Source organism: Cnephaeus nilssonii (genome assembly GCF_951640355.1).
Source record: "Cnephaeus nilssonii genome assembly, chromosome: 15".
NCBI lineage: Eukaryota > Metazoa > Chordata > Mammalia > Chiroptera > Vespertilionidae > Cnephaeus > Cnephaeus nilssonii.
The window spans coordinates 54,150,052-54,166,335 of record NC_137086.1 but is presented as its reverse complement, the minus strand read 5'-3'; the positions used below and the strand labels follow the sequence as shown (position 1 = coordinate 54,166,335).

At 47.0% G+C, this 16,284-nt stretch overlaps 1 protein-coding gene across 3 annotated transcripts in view; it reads left to right on the top strand.

Moving 5' to 3' along the window:
- Nucleotides 1-1,303: 1,303 nt before the first annotated feature.
- Nucleotides 1,304-16,284, top strand: part of REEP1 (receptor accessory protein 1) — an 88,573-nt gene continuing 73,592 nt past the window's right edge. For all 3 annotated transcript variants that reach the window (XM_079791846.1, XM_079791844.1, XM_079791845.1), the window contains exon 1: nt 1,304-1,430. In XM_079791846.1, coding sequence (XP_079647972.1) covers nt 1,399-1,430 — 32 coding nt within the window. In that variant the 5' untranslated portion in view covers nt 1,304-1,398. The remainder of the gene's footprint in view (nt 1,431-16,284) is intronic.

The following is a 16,284-nucleotide window of genomic DNA, read 5'->3' as shown; positions in this document are numbered from 1 at the left end:
TTCCACTCTCTCTAGAAAGCAATGGGAAAATATCCCCGTGTGATGATTAACAAAAAAAACCCACAAAACCACACACACACACACACACACACACACACACACACACAACAGGTATTTTATGGGTTCTTTGGAGACCCTTGTCATAGAAGATGTCCCTTTATTGTGGTACATTTCCAGCCCCCTTTTGCCAAAGCTTGAGGTTTCCTTGCCTCTGCCAGCTCTCTCCTGCGCCTCTCATATCTGACACTGAATTATACATCACTTGAGCATCAGCAAAGGAGAGCAGTGCTCTTAGGGAGCACCAGAGCAGGAGGCGAGGAAGGCAGCAGCAGAGCTGAGGAGCAGGGGACAAAGATTTTCCAAGCATAAGGGAACAGTGTGCAAGGACCTACATGATAAGGGCCAGGACTAGGGTGAGGAGAGAGAGGCACTTGCCCTAGGGGCAAAATTTAAGGGAGTGCCATAAAATGCAGTAATCAAGATAAATAAATGCAATATGTATTTTTAAATAAATAAAAAAGTGTGTACAGAATGCACATTTTCCCTTTTGCCTAAGGCTCCAAATGGCTCAGCAGGACAGCGGTGCTATGCAATAGCAGCTCTAGCTTCCTCCTGGCCAGGTTGTACCTCTGAGCAATTCCACGCCAAATGCTGGGCAGCCCCCTATGAAAGGCCTTCCCCAGGAAGCAACCTTCCAGCTGAGCCTTGGAAAAGCGGGGGCGTATGTACAGCATGAACAGGGATTAAGTTCAAAACGTCTCAAGTAAAGAGAGCTCCGCGGATGTTTGGGGAACGGTGGTGGCAGTGAGTCCGTAGGCAGAGATTGCATCAGGTAGGGACTCAAACATTTCCATTAGGGGAGATATATGCCCAGATGTGGGGGCAGATGGGAAGGGTAGGTGTGAGCCCCTCCGGAGGCTAGCGCTGTATCTGAGGCAGGGATGCCTGAATCCCAACCGGAACAGGTAGACAGATTCCCAAGGTCCAGGTCCACGCCTCCGCGTCCCCACCATAGCACGGAGGGTGGGGCGACAGCCAGCTCTCTGCCCAGCCAGCGGGGCCACCTCAGGGTGCCACCCGAGCGGCTGGTGCCCAGGGCGCACGGAGGAACTGCCCGAAACCGGCGGCGGGCCGGGGCGAACGGGCGGGGCGGGTCAAGCTGGTGCCCGACCCGCTCGCCGCCCAATCGCCGCGGGCCCCCCGAGCCCCAGGGGCTGGGGCCGCCGCAACGTGCCGCGGCTGCGCCGACGCGCGGGCGCAGGGCAGCGGGCGAGCGCGCTCAGTCTGGCGGCGGCGGCCGTGCGCGAACGGACGTGCCTGCAGCGCCGCAGCCGCCCCGCCGCCCCGCGCCCGCAGCCGCCCGCCCGCCCGGGCCGTGCTGCCCGCCCGCCGCCCGCCATGGTGTCATGGATCATCTCCAGGCTCGTGGTGTAAGTGGCCTTCTTCCCCGCGCCCCTTCCTTCCCCTCCTTCTCCGCGCGCGGCCCTCGGCCGCGTCCGCCGGGCGCTGCGGCTATTAATACGCGGCGGCCGCTAATTTTAGCAGGTACAGTAGCGGCCGAGGTCGCTGGCGAGCGGGCGCAGGACGCGACTGCTGCCCTGCCGGCTCCGGGGACCGCCGGGCGGGGCCGCGAGCGCGGAGGCGCCCTGACGCTTTGTTCCCCCGGCTGGTGGGATTTGCGGAGGCCCCGAACGGGCGCGCCGCGGGGACACGCGTCCCCCCTTTGGGAGAAGTGCTGGCTGGGGTCGCCCGTCGCCGCGCCCCGCGGGCCGCCAGGCTTTGGTCAAACGAAAATGACAGAAAGAGCCCAGATGAGCCTGGGGCGCTGCCTGGAGGGGTCCGCGCGGAGAAGGGTGGAGAGATGGAGGCGGGGCTCCCAGTGGGGTTGAAAACACTCCTTTTTAGGTTTCTCAAATTGACAGCAGCCCAGGCGAGTCCTCCGTGTCCGATTCCTTTGGCGGGGGCATTGAGAGAGGTAGGGGCAGACATCTCCAGGCATTTACGGGAAATGTCCAAGTGACAGCCACCTGGGCCGCTGCGATGGCATCTCCCAGGCCTTCAGAGCAGAGTCATCTGGGGTGAGGCCTGTGTGAAGTCACTGGGTGTGGGCGTGGGGGTCGTTTTTCTCTGTCAAGCCCCAGAGCTGAGTAGACATTTGAAGAGCTTCCCTCCTGGATTTATTCCCCTTTGGAGATAGACATGGCTGTCCCAGGTCTTCTCTTTCCCTACATTCTCGCCGGAGTCAGGACAGATTTTGATGCCTGCTCGGTAGAACCAGGGCTGACATTGGTGGTGGGGGTGGGGTGGGGGTGGTGTGTGTGTGGGGGGGGGGGGTAGACTGGGAGGTGTCCCTCAGGCTTTTCCTTTGTCTGGACTCTCTTGATCAGGCACCATCCTCTCCCTACATTTGGGAACATCTCCCATTTCCTGCAGTTCTTTACTGGTTTTCAAAGAAGCAGTCAGGGGCAGCCTTCTGAAGTCTCTCTCAGCATTGTCTCCTGGCCACCATTGTGGGCTTTCCTACCAAAGCCAGAGAGTGTGCCTCAGCCCCAGGTCCCTCCTTCCCTGCAGGCCCCTCCACAGCTGTTGCTACTGCTGGGGGTTTGTGCTGTACCTCGAGGTGGCATGTTAAATATTTAAGAGCTTTCTGCGGGCAGGACTGGCATGAATAATACAGGGAAGAAGCTGGCACGCCTTGCCCCACCTCATGCCTGACCAAAGCCGGCTTTGCCTTCAGGGTGGTAATTGCTCTCCTGAAGGAGTGCTGTGATCTTCATCCTTGCCTGTGGCTTCTGGGCGGGCTTCAGGTGGGGCCAGAGAATGTCCGTCAGCCTGGCTGGGGGCTCACTCTCTGTAGATACTATTGGGCTGGGGAGTGTGGGCTTCTGGTCTGGGGTCGTCCATGTGACCATTTTTTATTTTATTCACGTACCCCCAACTACACAAGGCAATTGAAGGGCTGGAGAGGAAGGTATCTATTTGGGAGGGGTACCGGGGACTTGCTTTTACTTTCTAAAACTAACACACTTCCCAGTGGTAGAGCTTCAGAGACCTTAAATGACTATGAGAACTGCCCCTCAAGTCAGCCTAGGACCCTCTTAAGTGAGAGTTTGTGGGGTTCAGATTGTTATTCCCACTGTCAGCTCCAGAAGGTCAGAGATATCACCTGCCCCCCCCCCCCAGTCCCTAGTTCTCCATAGAAACCCAACATGGCGTATCAGTGGGGAATTAGTAAAACCGCTTTAGCCCTGGCCAGTAATCTCAGTGGTTAGAGCTCTGGCCCATACATAGAAGGGTTTTGGGTTTGATTCCCTGTCAAGGGCACGTACCTGGGTTGTAGGTTCGATAGGGAGGTAACTGGTTGATGTGTCTCGTTCACATCCATGTTTCTCTCTCTATTGCTCCCTCCCTTCCACTCTCTCTAAAGATCAATGGAAAAAATAGCCTCCATGAGCATTAACAACAACAAAAACCACTTTCATAAGCAGTAGCTGTTTTTTGTAAATAATACCTGTTCATTATAGGAAAATTAGAAAATAGCTCAGAGATAGCTAATGATCATTTAGAGAGGTATAATCTTCAAGATCTTTTTCTCTATGTATATATGTACATTATATTTATAATTGAAGGAAATCATGGACTTAGCCTAAATTTCACCATACCTCTTAGCAAGGAGTAGGAATACTGCATTGGGAGTCACAAAACCCTTGGTTCAAGTCCCAGTCCTGCTTCTTGCCAACAAATCGCAGTTTACAATAGATCCTGGTTCATAGGCTAGTCCACCTGATGTTTCTGTGCAAAGATTTCAATGACATAATATATATAAATGGCCAAGCACCACGAAGAGCAGTAAATAAATGATGATTTCTTCTTCCTGCCCTGCCGGGTACCTAAGAGGGTGCAAGAGTTCTGGAAGGGGCTCTGGCCGGTTTGACTCAGTGCATAGAGCCTGTGGACTGAAAGGTCCCAGGTTCGATTCTGGTCAAGGGCACGTGCCCAGGTTGGGGCTCGATCTCCAGTGTGGGGCATGCAGGAGGCAGCTGATCAATGATTCTCATCATTGATTCTCTCTCTCTCCCTCTCCCTTCCTCTCTGGGAAAAAAAAAAAAAAGAGTTCTGGAAGGGGCTCTCTGACTTAATCTATTCCTGTGCTTTTCAAACTGGCTTTCCTGAGGGCACCCAGATCTGGGCTCCCCAGCCCTAAGTCAGCACAAGCACCTCCCCTTTTGTTTTATATATTGGGGTTTTAGATAAAATAGAACATGCAGAGTATACAGGTTTTACTACTAATAAAATCCATTGCTCCTGTCCTCCCCTCTCATCTGTAAAACTGCAGAGGGAATGTGCCTTGCCCAAGGACATGAGGTGAGCTGGTAAAGAAACAGGCTCTGGAGTTTTGGTCCGATACCCTCTCCGCTTCTGTCCGGCTTGACTGTGACCCTAAAAATTGATCTCTTTCAAGCTCCCACAACCTCTGGTATGAAGCGCTATGATTTTTGTTCACAAGCCCCATTTTCTATAAGCAATTTTTTCATGGTTTTATAAGCCTCTGTCACATCAAAGAACATTTCAGGAAAACCTAGTACTATGTTCTGAGGATGGAGAGGCGTCTTCCTTCTAACCGGAGGCCTCAGGACGGGCTGATGGCACCTAGGGACAGCCAGCTGGTGCTCTGGAGTCTGTGTCGCCATTGGCTGTGAGTGTTTTGAGGTCAGTGATTGTGGCTCATTTCCCTCTCCAACCTGTTGCCCCCTTACACGGCTCTTCTTTGAAGTACCTAGCACCTGAGCGCACTCCGTAAAGGGTGGTTGTGTTGAAGGAAATCAGAGGTCCTGGGCTAAGCAGATGAGTCTGCCGGCATTATCCCCAGGAGACGGAAGTCAATGGAAATATCCCTGGGATATTTTTTCCATTGATTTTTAGAGAGAGTAGGAGAGAGGGAGGAGGGGGAGAGAGAGAAAACATCTACATGAGAGAGGCAGGTGGACTGGTTGCCTCCCGCACGTGCCCCAGGCACTGCACCCGTGGTATGTGCTCTTGACCGGGAACTGAACCCTCGACCATTCAATCCCTGGCTGACACTCTAACCACTGAGCAAACCAGCCATTTTGTTATCTTTACAAACAACTCAAGACTTAGGCAGGAAAGAATTTCAACTGGGGAGAGTATGTTCATGTGCACTGGAGGGGCACACAGAGGTTGCCCTCTGCCTTCTTGGGAGAATGCTCTGTTTTAAAGCATTTATTCTAAAGAGTAAGTGTTGCCTCATTGTCTCCAGACAGAAATTTGACTGATGGCCAGAATGTTAGATCCAGAGCATCCCACCATTGCTGGGGTTAGTGGACAAAAACTCCAGGTTACACCATGGGGAAAAAGAGAGTCCTACTTCAACAAATTTTCTAAATTACTGATAGATGTGCAGAAAAAAACCTTATTTCCACATTGATATTTTTTTTTTAAATGTTAGTTTTTAGAAAGTACAGTGTGATATTTAAAATAGAATCTTAGTTTGTGGCTGAAAATTTGGCCAAGTGCTGGGACTGTGATTGAAATATGAAGTCCGTGGGTCAGCGATGCACAAATGGGGCGGAGTAGAAGGAATGTGGGTCATCCCCAAGATGTTCCCCAACTGTTGCAAAACAAGTGGGAAAGAAGAGAAAGACCATAAATTCTTAAACATAAGCTTGCCTTTCCTTGGGGCCTGCTTTTAAAAAGTGGAATGCCGAAAAATGATCCTGTTAATGGAGGGTTCAGGCTGGTTGAGGAGTTATTTCCTGGCACTGTGTTGTGATACAGGGCAGGAGCTGGGTAAATATTTAAATTGAATTGTGAGAGGAAAGATGCTGGGGCTGGAAGCATATTTGGGTTCTATCCCTAGCGCTGGTCTGACTCAATGTCAGAGTCCTAAGGCCAAACTGCCCCAGGGCCCAGTTGCCCATCTGTAAGTCAAGTGTTGGCCAGCACTACCTTGGAGGTTTTCTTAAGACATTAGCTTTAAGAGCAGTGCTCCTGCAGACCCCTTCCCCACCCTTCCCCCCAGCTGGCCCAGGGCTCCGTGTTTATTTATAAGCAGGAGTATCCTCAAGGAAGTGAAAAATACCAGTTTAGATTTCGCTGCTGTTCTGCTGCCTTGTCCTTTGTTTAGGAATCCCGCCTGCCTATTGAGAAGTAGCTTTTACGTACTTCTTCCAGCTGTGTCTTATTTGAAGGTTAGCTGACGAGTGAGGGTCTCACCTGGTTATTACTGGCTCAGTCCTCCCCTTCCTGCTGAAGTGGGATCCATCTTCTTTGGGAAGAAGAGGGTGTGTTCTCATTTATGGATAATAAAGAACATTATAAAATTGAACAAAAAGATAGATACAGAGACAGTAAAGCATCAAACAGACTGTCAAATTACAGGGGGAAGGTTAGGGAGAGATGGGGGAGATAAAAGATCAATCAAAGGACTTGTATGCATGCATATAAGCATAACCAATGGACGCAAAACTCTGGGGGGTGAGGGCATATATGGGATTGGGGTGGGGGGGGCAATGGTAAGATATGTACACATATAATACCTTAATAAAAAAATTGGAAAAAAAAAGAAAAAAAGAAGAGGGTGTGTTTATTAAGTGGTGGGAGGAAGAGCCCTGGGAAGAATGGGAGAAGGGTGTCAGGCCCTCGGTTGCCACCTAGTGAATCTGTCACTTTGTGTTGTATTTGTGTGTTTTCCCAGGAGGTTCAAGGGGCTGGGGCAAGGGAAGACTTGGCCACATAGTAGTCAGTGTATATGGTGGCACCAAGGATGAGCCACACACATGCCCATCCTGTTACCAGGATTCTTGGTGTCTGTGGGAATTTTTCTGAGAACCAATAAGAACTAAGGGCGTTTGTAGTGTGTCTATGGGGATGTTTTCTTTTCATTTCTGGGCATGGCAAGGCCCTGATGGAATGGAAGATGAGTAGTTATATACATACTAGAGGCCCGGTGCATGGATTTGTGCACTAGTGGGGTTCCTCAGCCTGGCCTGCAGGGATCCGGCTGAAACCAGTAGTCCGATATCCCCTGAGGGGTCCCGGATTGCGAGAGGGTGCAGGCTAGGCAGAGGGACCCCACTGATGCATGATCGGCCGGGAAGGGACCACGGGAGGGCTGCAGGGCGTGTCCAGCCCATCTTGCCCAGCCCCAATCGTCTGGACCCGAGCAGCAAGCTAACCTACTGGTCGGAGTGTCTGCCCCTTAGTGGTCAGTACACATCATAGCGACTGGTCAAACAGTCGAACAGTTGGACACTTAGCATATTAGGCTTCTATGTATATAGATAGCTTGTTCTGAACTTTTACATCTCATCTATCTTCACACAGAAGCACATTGTTTTCCCTTTTGGTTTTTCAGTCATACCCAGGGGCTTTCCTGGGATTACAGAGGAAAAAGAAATACAGATAAAGGACCAAATATCTAGCACACAATAAGGGTGTCTGAAGGAATCTTGACAAGTAATCCTATCTAATAAAGAGGGAATATGTTAATTGACCCTCACACCATCACAAAGATGGCAGCACCCACAGCCAATAAGGAGGGAGTATGCTGATTAACTGTCCTGCCCTCCAAGATGGCAGTGCCCACAGCCAATAAGGAGGGAATATGCTAATTGACTGTCACACCCTAAATATGGCGATGCCCACAGCCAATAAGGAGGGAATATGCTAATTGACTGCCATGCCCTCAAAGATGGCGGTGCCCAGTCCCCTCACCCCTGCCGGGGTGGCAGGTGCGTGGCAAGGCCGGGCCCGCTCCGTGTGCCTACCTCCAGAGTCCCCCAGTCTCCTCAGCCCCCCAGCCGCCCAGGGCCAGCCCAAGGTGCAGGCAAGCCTCGGATGGCTCAGGTAACCAGGGCTGGCTGAGGCTTGCACTGCTGGCAGTGGCAGCAGCAGAGGTGTGATGGGGCGTTGCCTTCCCCTGATCGCCGGGTCACCTCCTGCCCCTAAAAGCTCCCGGACTGTGAGAGGGGGCAAGCCAGGCTGAAGGACCCCCCCTCCAGTGCATGAATTTTCATTCACTGGGCCTCTAGTCTGGTATAATAGGCCTTCAAGCATGGAGTGCCTACCTAGACCAGGGATGGCAAGTGAGTTTCATCTCTCATGATTGGGTGGAGGCTACCTCGGACACTATCTTGAGGAGGAGGAGGAAGCTGGGTTGGGCTCTCTAGGGAATGAGTCCCTTGAGTGATTCGTGTAGGGAAGATGGTCATGGGGTACACATGTTGGTTCAGTAGTTGCTCTCCCAGACTTAGCCTGCTCCCAGTCAGAGGAGGTCTGTGCCTCTGGCAGAGTTCTATGCACTTTCCTAAATTGGTAAACAGAGAGCAGCATCCTTTACCTGAGTTAACACCTCCTCCTAACTTTCGCTCCCACCAGGCCTTATTCATCACCTGGCAGCTCTAAGCCAAAGGTGCCTCCTTGATGCCTGCACAGGGCATCTAGTCTGCCTCTTTTAGGACACTCCCGCACATACCCCATTTTCCCTTTTTCCTTTGCCTTTCACCAATCACCAATCACAGCTCAGTTAAAGTCTTCCTTGGCTTTGTCTTGTGTAGTAACGCATTCACATCCTTTCTACCTCCTTGTATGGGTCCTCAGATGGTACTTTGGGCTTCAAAATGAGTTTCCCATTTCCTTCTGGTGACATACCCCATCCTGCCTCCTGCCACTGAGCCAAAGGAGTGGGCACATGACCCAGGCCTGGCTACCCATTTCTCTGGGCACAGAGATTGGTCCAGAGGTGGATATGTGGCCCAGACTGAGTCACTAGATCTTTCTCGATTTGAAGCTGGGAGAGGATAGCTTTGCCTACAGAGCCCAGAACTGGAAAGATGTGAAGGTGGGGTTGCTGGTGGCTAAATTCCCTGGCACATGGAGAAGGCCTGTAGACAAAAGGGATGAGTATGACAAAGCGGAGATAAACAGATGAGAGATGGGCAGAGAGAGAAGAAAGCTGGCACAAGTCTTGATTCTAGCTACTCAGGCCCCAGTTCCTGCCACTTCTCCTTTGATGCCTTGAGCTGTTCCATATTCTAGAAGGAAAGCCTTGAGTAGTGCATATATTATTAAATATGTATTATATAGTTGTTACTGGGTTATACTACAGTAGCAACTCCCAAATCCCAGTGACTGAAGACAGCAAAGGTTTATTTCTTTGTTGTTGTTGTTGTTAAATATATTTTTATTGATTTCAGAGAGGAAGAGGGAGGGAGAAGAGATAGAAACATCAATGATGAGAGAGAATCATTGATTGACTGCCTCCTGCATGCTCCCTGCACTGGGGATCAAGCCTGCAAACTGGGCATGTTCCCTAACCAGGAATCGAACCATGACCTCCTGCTTCATGGGTCGACATTCAACCACGGAGCCACACCAGCTGGGCCAAAGGTTTTTTTCTCCCTTTACCTGCCTGCTCACTGTGGTTCCACAGAGGCACTCTGCTCATTGTAATCCTTAGAGTCCCATGCTGACTGCGTCTCCTTTGTCGTAGGGTGCTATCATTGCCACACAAGGCAGCAGGATTCACTGGGGTAGAGAAAGAAAAATGGGAATCATGCACTGCCTCTTAAGTACTCTAACTAGGAGTGACACGTGTCACTTCTGCTCACATTTCATTGGCCAAAGAAAATCATATGGCCAAGCCTGGACTAACGTGGTTGGATAATTACAGTTTTACTAAACATCTGTGGACAGCCCCAGTGACTACCATATACACTGAGTGGCCAGATTATTATGATCTCTGAATGCATAATAATCTGGCCACTCAGTGTATATCCTATATAATAAAAGGCTAATATGCAAATTGTCCCCTCGACCAGGAGTTCAACCAGCAGGCAGGCCAGCAACCTCCCATGTCCCCTCCCCCTGGCCAGGCTGGCCGGACCCCACCCATGCACGAATTCATGCACCAGGCCTCATATATATATATTCATATATATACACACACACTGAGTGGCCAGATTATTATGCGGTCAGAGATCATAATAATCTGGACACTCAGTGTATGTTGAATGAATGAATCCTAGCCAGCTTTTCAAATCTAAATGTCTTTTTTTGTTGCTAAAGTTGGAGTAAAATGGGATTTTCCCCCCTCTTGCAACTGGAAAAGTCCTAACACACTCTTTTTTACTTTAGAAAAATTTCTCACTCCCCTTTGACCCCTTTTCTTTATTCTGTTTGTGAGTTTAAAAAGGTCTGACTTTTGCCCCGGCTGGTTTGGCTCAGTGGATAGAGCGTATGCCTGCGGACTGAATGGTCCCGGGTTTGATTCCAGACAAGGGCACATGCCCGGGTTGTGGGCTTGATTCCCAGTAGGGGGTGTGCAGGAGGCCGCCAATCAATGATCCTCTAATCATTGATGTTTCTATCTCTCTCTCCCTCTCCCTCTCCCTTCCTCTCTTAAATCAATAAAAAATTTATATTAAAAAAACAAAGGTCTTACTTTTGGGGAGAAATTAGCAGTTGTAAAGAACTGGTGGCTGTTCTGTGGCTAAGCCCTCGAAGGTGCCCTGTGATTTTCATTGTGCTCTATGTGTTTGTCTCATCTGTCTTTCTCCATGGCGGCGTGGGCCCCTAACTGAAGAATGACTTCTGTCCTCTGGGTCTCCCAAGTGGCACATTCACATTGTACCTGATGAGTGGTAGTTTGTGCATTTTACCTCCCCTTAAGGACCACATCTGTTTGTCTCCCTCACAGTCCTTCAGGTGTAGTAGGTGCCCACTAAGTACACATTGGGTCACGAATGAGTCAGGACCTTGCTACTCAAATTGTAGCCTGCATACCACCAACACCGGCATCACCAGCAGCTAGCCAGGCATGCAGAGTCCCAGGTCCCACTTGTGACCTACAAGATCCCTATGAAGCTTGAGAAGTGCTGAGTCAGGTACCACATCGCCCTAGTGAAATGAAAACACACGGACTTGCCTACGGTTCCCATTATTGGCTGTAGAGCCTCTCTGTTCTGAGAGATTCCAACCCTTATTTTTTATGAGTTATGAATGGCATAATTGGACTCCCCCCACCCATTGTCCAGCCACGAGCCTTTCACAGATGGGCTGCCTAATTGGGATCTGTGTAAAATGTTGGGGTTTTGACTGTCAAGGTGAAACCTGTCAGACAGAATATTGAACTGAGAGGCACTGTGAAACAGTCAGCTGATGCTGGGACGCCTGGTGGATTTACAGAAAAGCGAAAGGACTTTTACTCATGAGAGCGTGAGGCTGAGCACCAGTGGTCCCCATGTGTCCATCTGAGGACGTCTCAGTATTCAGCAGGCTCTGCATCCTCTTCAGGCCAGGCCCTGTAAGCTGTGGAATTCAATCTTACCAGTGAGCCCACTTAGCTCCACCTTCAAAATCCTCCCTATCCAATCGACTCCCACCTCCACTACCACCACCCTGTTCCAATCCCAAATTATTGCTCTCTGCACCATTTCAAAACCCTCCTAATTGTTCTCCCTGCTCCTCGCCTGTGCCTCCAGTGATTTGTTTAAAATGTAATATAAATCATTTCTTTCACCTGCTATATAAAAGCTGTCCAGAGACTTTGAGTCACACTAAGAGTAAAATTCAAACTCCTTACCATCCTCAACAAGATTGAGCAAGGCCTGGGGCCCCTGCCTCCTGCTCTGACTTCACTTTATATTGCTCTCCCCTCCCTCACTCGGGAGCATCCTCCTCATTGTTCCTAGAATATGACCAACTTGTTGTTTTCTCTGCTGGAACACCACTCCTCTCTCCCTCTTTCCGTGATGGGTCTCTGCTCACGTGTCACCTTTGCGGGAGAGGCCTTTTCTGACCACCTTCTCCAAAATACACCCCACCCACTCTCTCCTCTCACCACTCCCTGAAACGATGCTTTTTAATTCACTTGCTTACTTGTTTGTGGTCTGTCTCTCCACTAGGGTTTGATCTCCTTGACTTTAGAGACTTGATCCTGTTCACAGCTGTTTTCTCAGTGCCTAGAGCAGTTCTAAGTTCACAGTAGGTGTTTAAAAATTTTTTTGTGGAATGATTGATAACTTAGTATTCCCTTTGAGGTTAGAAGATTCTTTTTAAACAATAAATTTATAGAAACTTGATTTGTGACCATGACAAATAACCTAACATCTCTAAGCCTCAATTTTCTCATCTGTAAAATGAAACATTTGATTTCTATTTCTGACAATATAATCTGAAAGCCCTCCCATAATAAGACGGAATTTTAAAACCTCAAATTTTTGAGTAAAATGAAACAGCAGTCCCCTTAAAATGTATAGTTGAGCTTTTAAGTATAAGAGAATTTGCCAGAAGACAAAACAGAGGTAGAATCATTTTGCAAGGATGTAAACTAGTGCTGTAGCAGCTGCCTACCAGAATACCCTGAATTTTAGCTAAAACAAAGCCATTTTGTTTTTTGTTTTTTTAATTTCTTTATTGATTAAGGTGTCACATATTTGTTCTCATCCCCCATTCCCATCCCACACCCCTCCCCACGGATGCCCCCACCCCCCTGTTGTCCTTAACCATTGGTTAGGCTCTTATGCATGCACACAAGTCCTTTGGTTGATCTCTCCCCCCTACCCCCACCCTCCCCTCCCCTCCCTCTGAGGCCCGACAGTCCGATCGATGCCTCCTTAAAACAAAGCCATTTTGTTATCATCTCCCCTGGTTCTGTGGGTCAGGAATTTGGACCCATAACTCACCTCTGCTCCATGATGTCTGGGTCTCAACTAGGATGAGGCAAATGGCAGTGGCAGGCTGGGCATAGCTTTCTTTTCATGGGTTCCAAGGGCTTCTCCTATGATCTTTCCATGTGATTTCCTCAGCTTTGAGGCCTCAGGACAGTCACATTTGTGGTGTCTCAGGGCCCTAAGAGTGAGTGTCCAAAAGCATCAGTAGAAACTGCAAGACTTTTTATGACCTGGTCTCAGAAGTCCCAGGATGAAACTGACGCTGCATTCTATTGGCCAAGCAGGTCACTAAGGCCATCTTAGATCTGAGAGGAGGGAGACCTTATCTGTCAATGGGAGGGGTAGCAAATAATTTGCAGCCATCTTTAGAATACCACGCTGGAGACTACGCCTTTAAAATGAAAAAGGTAAATAAAGGAAAGAATTGAAAATATAAGATGACTGTAGATCTTGGGGTGAACTGGGCAGAGGAATGGGCCCATTAGGAAAAGAAGCAATTCTAAAAGTAAAAAATAAAGTATTGAAATTAAAATCCCATTGGATAGTTTAAAATGATGAGGAATTGAACACCGAGGGAATGATGTTTCCCATGCTGCATCTTGAAGCTAGAAGGGATCTTAGTGATCTCGGGCTGTTGTTTGACAGACAAGGAAGACAGGACCAGAGAGGAGGTCATTCATCAAGGTCACTAGCCTCATGGGCTAGGCCAAGACTTGAGGCCAAGTCTCCAGTTTCTGAAAGTGTTAGGATGTGGAAGAAAGAGGAGCTTTGCTTATGTGGTTAGAGGGTTGGGCTAGGACCAGTGGGTGGCTAGAACACAATTTTTTGGCTTGATAGAAGGAAAGGTTTCCAGTAATTGGTGCTAATGGGAGGCAATGAGCTCCTGGCTTCAAACCCTAAGACTCATGATTTTAATCTTTTCCCTCGTAGTGGTTGAGGAAGAGAGGTAAGTGATATTGGAAAGTTTCTCTTTTTCAGTGGGTAGGCCTTCCATCCTTGTTCAAGATCAATTGATTTCATTTATTTATTCACTGTCCACTTATTGACCATTTGCTTTGTGCCAGGTACTACACTGGGCACCAGGGGTATAAAGATGAATGAGTTTCAGTTACATCTTTGAGACATTTATTAGGTTACCTAGCCAGTCAGTGGGAAACTTGGACTTGAAGTCAAGTTTTTTCCTGCCTGGCCAGTGCTCTTTCCATTGGGTGGGTATTTTGTGGGTGTGTGTGAAGGACTTTCTTGGCTTAAACATGGTATTTATCTCTATTTAGGCCTTCTTTAATGATTTTAATAAAATTTTGTCAATTTGCTGTAAATTTCTTGTGCATTATGTTAGACTTGATATTTGTTGGTGCCATTATATTTAGTATCTTATTAAAATTTTTAGAAGAATGCAATCTTGCCAAATTGTAGATTCTTTTGGGCTTTCCAGACAAAGAGTTATGTCATCGGAGAATAGCATAGTGTTGTGTCTTTCCGGTAACTATTCCTTTTTGCCCCCTTACCCTTACTGTCCTGGTTATGATGTCTAGTTAGTGTAAAATGACTAAAAGTGGCAAAGGCAAACATTCTTGCCTTATTCCTGATTTAAAAAGGAATGCTTCAACATTTTCCCATAAAGTATTGTGCTTGCTGTAGGATTTTGAGAAATGTTCTTTATCACTCTAAGTTTTCTTCTCTTCCTAATCTGCTAAGAGTTTTTATAATGAATGATGTTATACTTTATCTAATGCCACCATTGAGATTATAACTTTTTTTTTGTCTTTAAACTTATTAAGTGGCAAATTGTATTAGTTAGTTTACCATGAACTAACTTTGCTTTCCTGGAGAAACCCAGTGTGGTCATATAGTTAGGTTTATTTTTGTTGTTGTTGGAACAATTCTAGATTCAATTTGTTAACTTTTTTAAAGCCATGTTTGTGAGGGGTATTGGCTGTATTGTCCTAGTCTGGTTTTTGTATAAAGATTATGCTTGTCTATTAAGCTAAGATGGGGTATATCCTCTTTTCCTGTACTCTGGAATAGTTTGTGTAAGATGGGATATCTTTCTTGCATGTAAAATAGATTAATTTGTCAGTAAAATCATCAGATCCAGGTGCTTTCTCTTGGCAAGATTTTAAACTACTGATTGATTTGATTTCTTCAATGGTTATATATTTTCTGTTTCCTTGAGTCAATATTAGCTTAGGAGTTCATTTATTTTAGTAATTTCCCAAATTTGTTGGGTTCCCCATTAAATTGTTTACGTACAAGTACACAGTTTTTATACTAATGGTTCGTGTTTAAGTCTTGTAAAGTTAATGTCTTTCACTCAGATGTATCCAATGTCAGTGGAAGACCAGTGTGACTTCATTAGATGCTTATGACTTCATTAGATGCTTAGTGTATTGATTGCTTTTTTTTAGAGACTGGGGAGGGAGGGGGAGGAGGAGGGAGAGATGGGGGGGGGGAGAGAGAGAGAGAGAGAAAGAGAGAGAGAGAGAGAGACATCGATTTGTTGTTCCACTTATTTATGTATTCATTGGTTGATTCTTGTATGTGCCCTGACTGGGGGTTGATCCTGAAACCTTGGCATATCAGGACAATACTCTAACAAACTGAGCTATCCACCAGGGCCTGTTTAGTGTATTTAGAATGTGTAAATTTGTGCTTTGAACTGTCGTTTAATAAATGTAAAATGGCATCATTTAAAAAATTTGTTGATAGTTTTAACATCACGTCTGTATCCCATTCCTTTTTTCCTCTTTTTGTAGCCCTCTCATTAGATAATGTTAGATGTTCTTACTCTGTCTTCCATATCTCTTCATTTCTTATTTCTGATTCCTTTTTCTGTTTCTACTGTAAAATATTCATAACTTTCATGTCTGTCTTCTTAGCCATATCTAATCAGCTGCTGAAAATAGTCATTGGTTTTAAAATTCCAATTATATTTTGGAAATTTTATTTAGTTCTGTTTTAAAACCAGCCATATTTTGTGGTCTCTATTCCTTCTACATAGTTTATTTTATATTTTAAAAATATTTTTTATTGATTTCTGAGAGGGAGAGAGATAGAAGCATCAATGATGAGAGAGAATCATTGATCGGCTGCCTCCTGCACGCCCCACACTGGGGATAAAGCCTGCAACCCAGGCATATGCCCTGACTGGGAATCAAACCATGACCTCCGGGTTCATAGGTTGACACTCAACCACTGAGCCATGCTGGCCAGGCTCTTTCTATATATTTTAAATTAACTTTTATTCCTTTAACATATTAAACATTTATTTTATATTCTGAGTGTGTATATCTAGTATCTAAACTCTCTTTGAAGGTCTAAATCAATGGTCTCTTGCTTCTGTTGCTGTCAATCAAGGTATATTTAATGCTTTCCAATTTAAAGATTATATACTTATTTATTTATTTATTTATTTTACAATGAGTTTATATTCTTTGAGACCTGTGGTAAAGATAGATTCCTTCAGAGATTTACATTGGCTTCTGCTGGGTGTCTAGAGGCACTACTAATACTAGACTACTAGAACGTAATCATTGATTGGCTGCCTCTTACACGCCCCCTATTGGGGATTGAGCCTGCAACCCAGGCATGT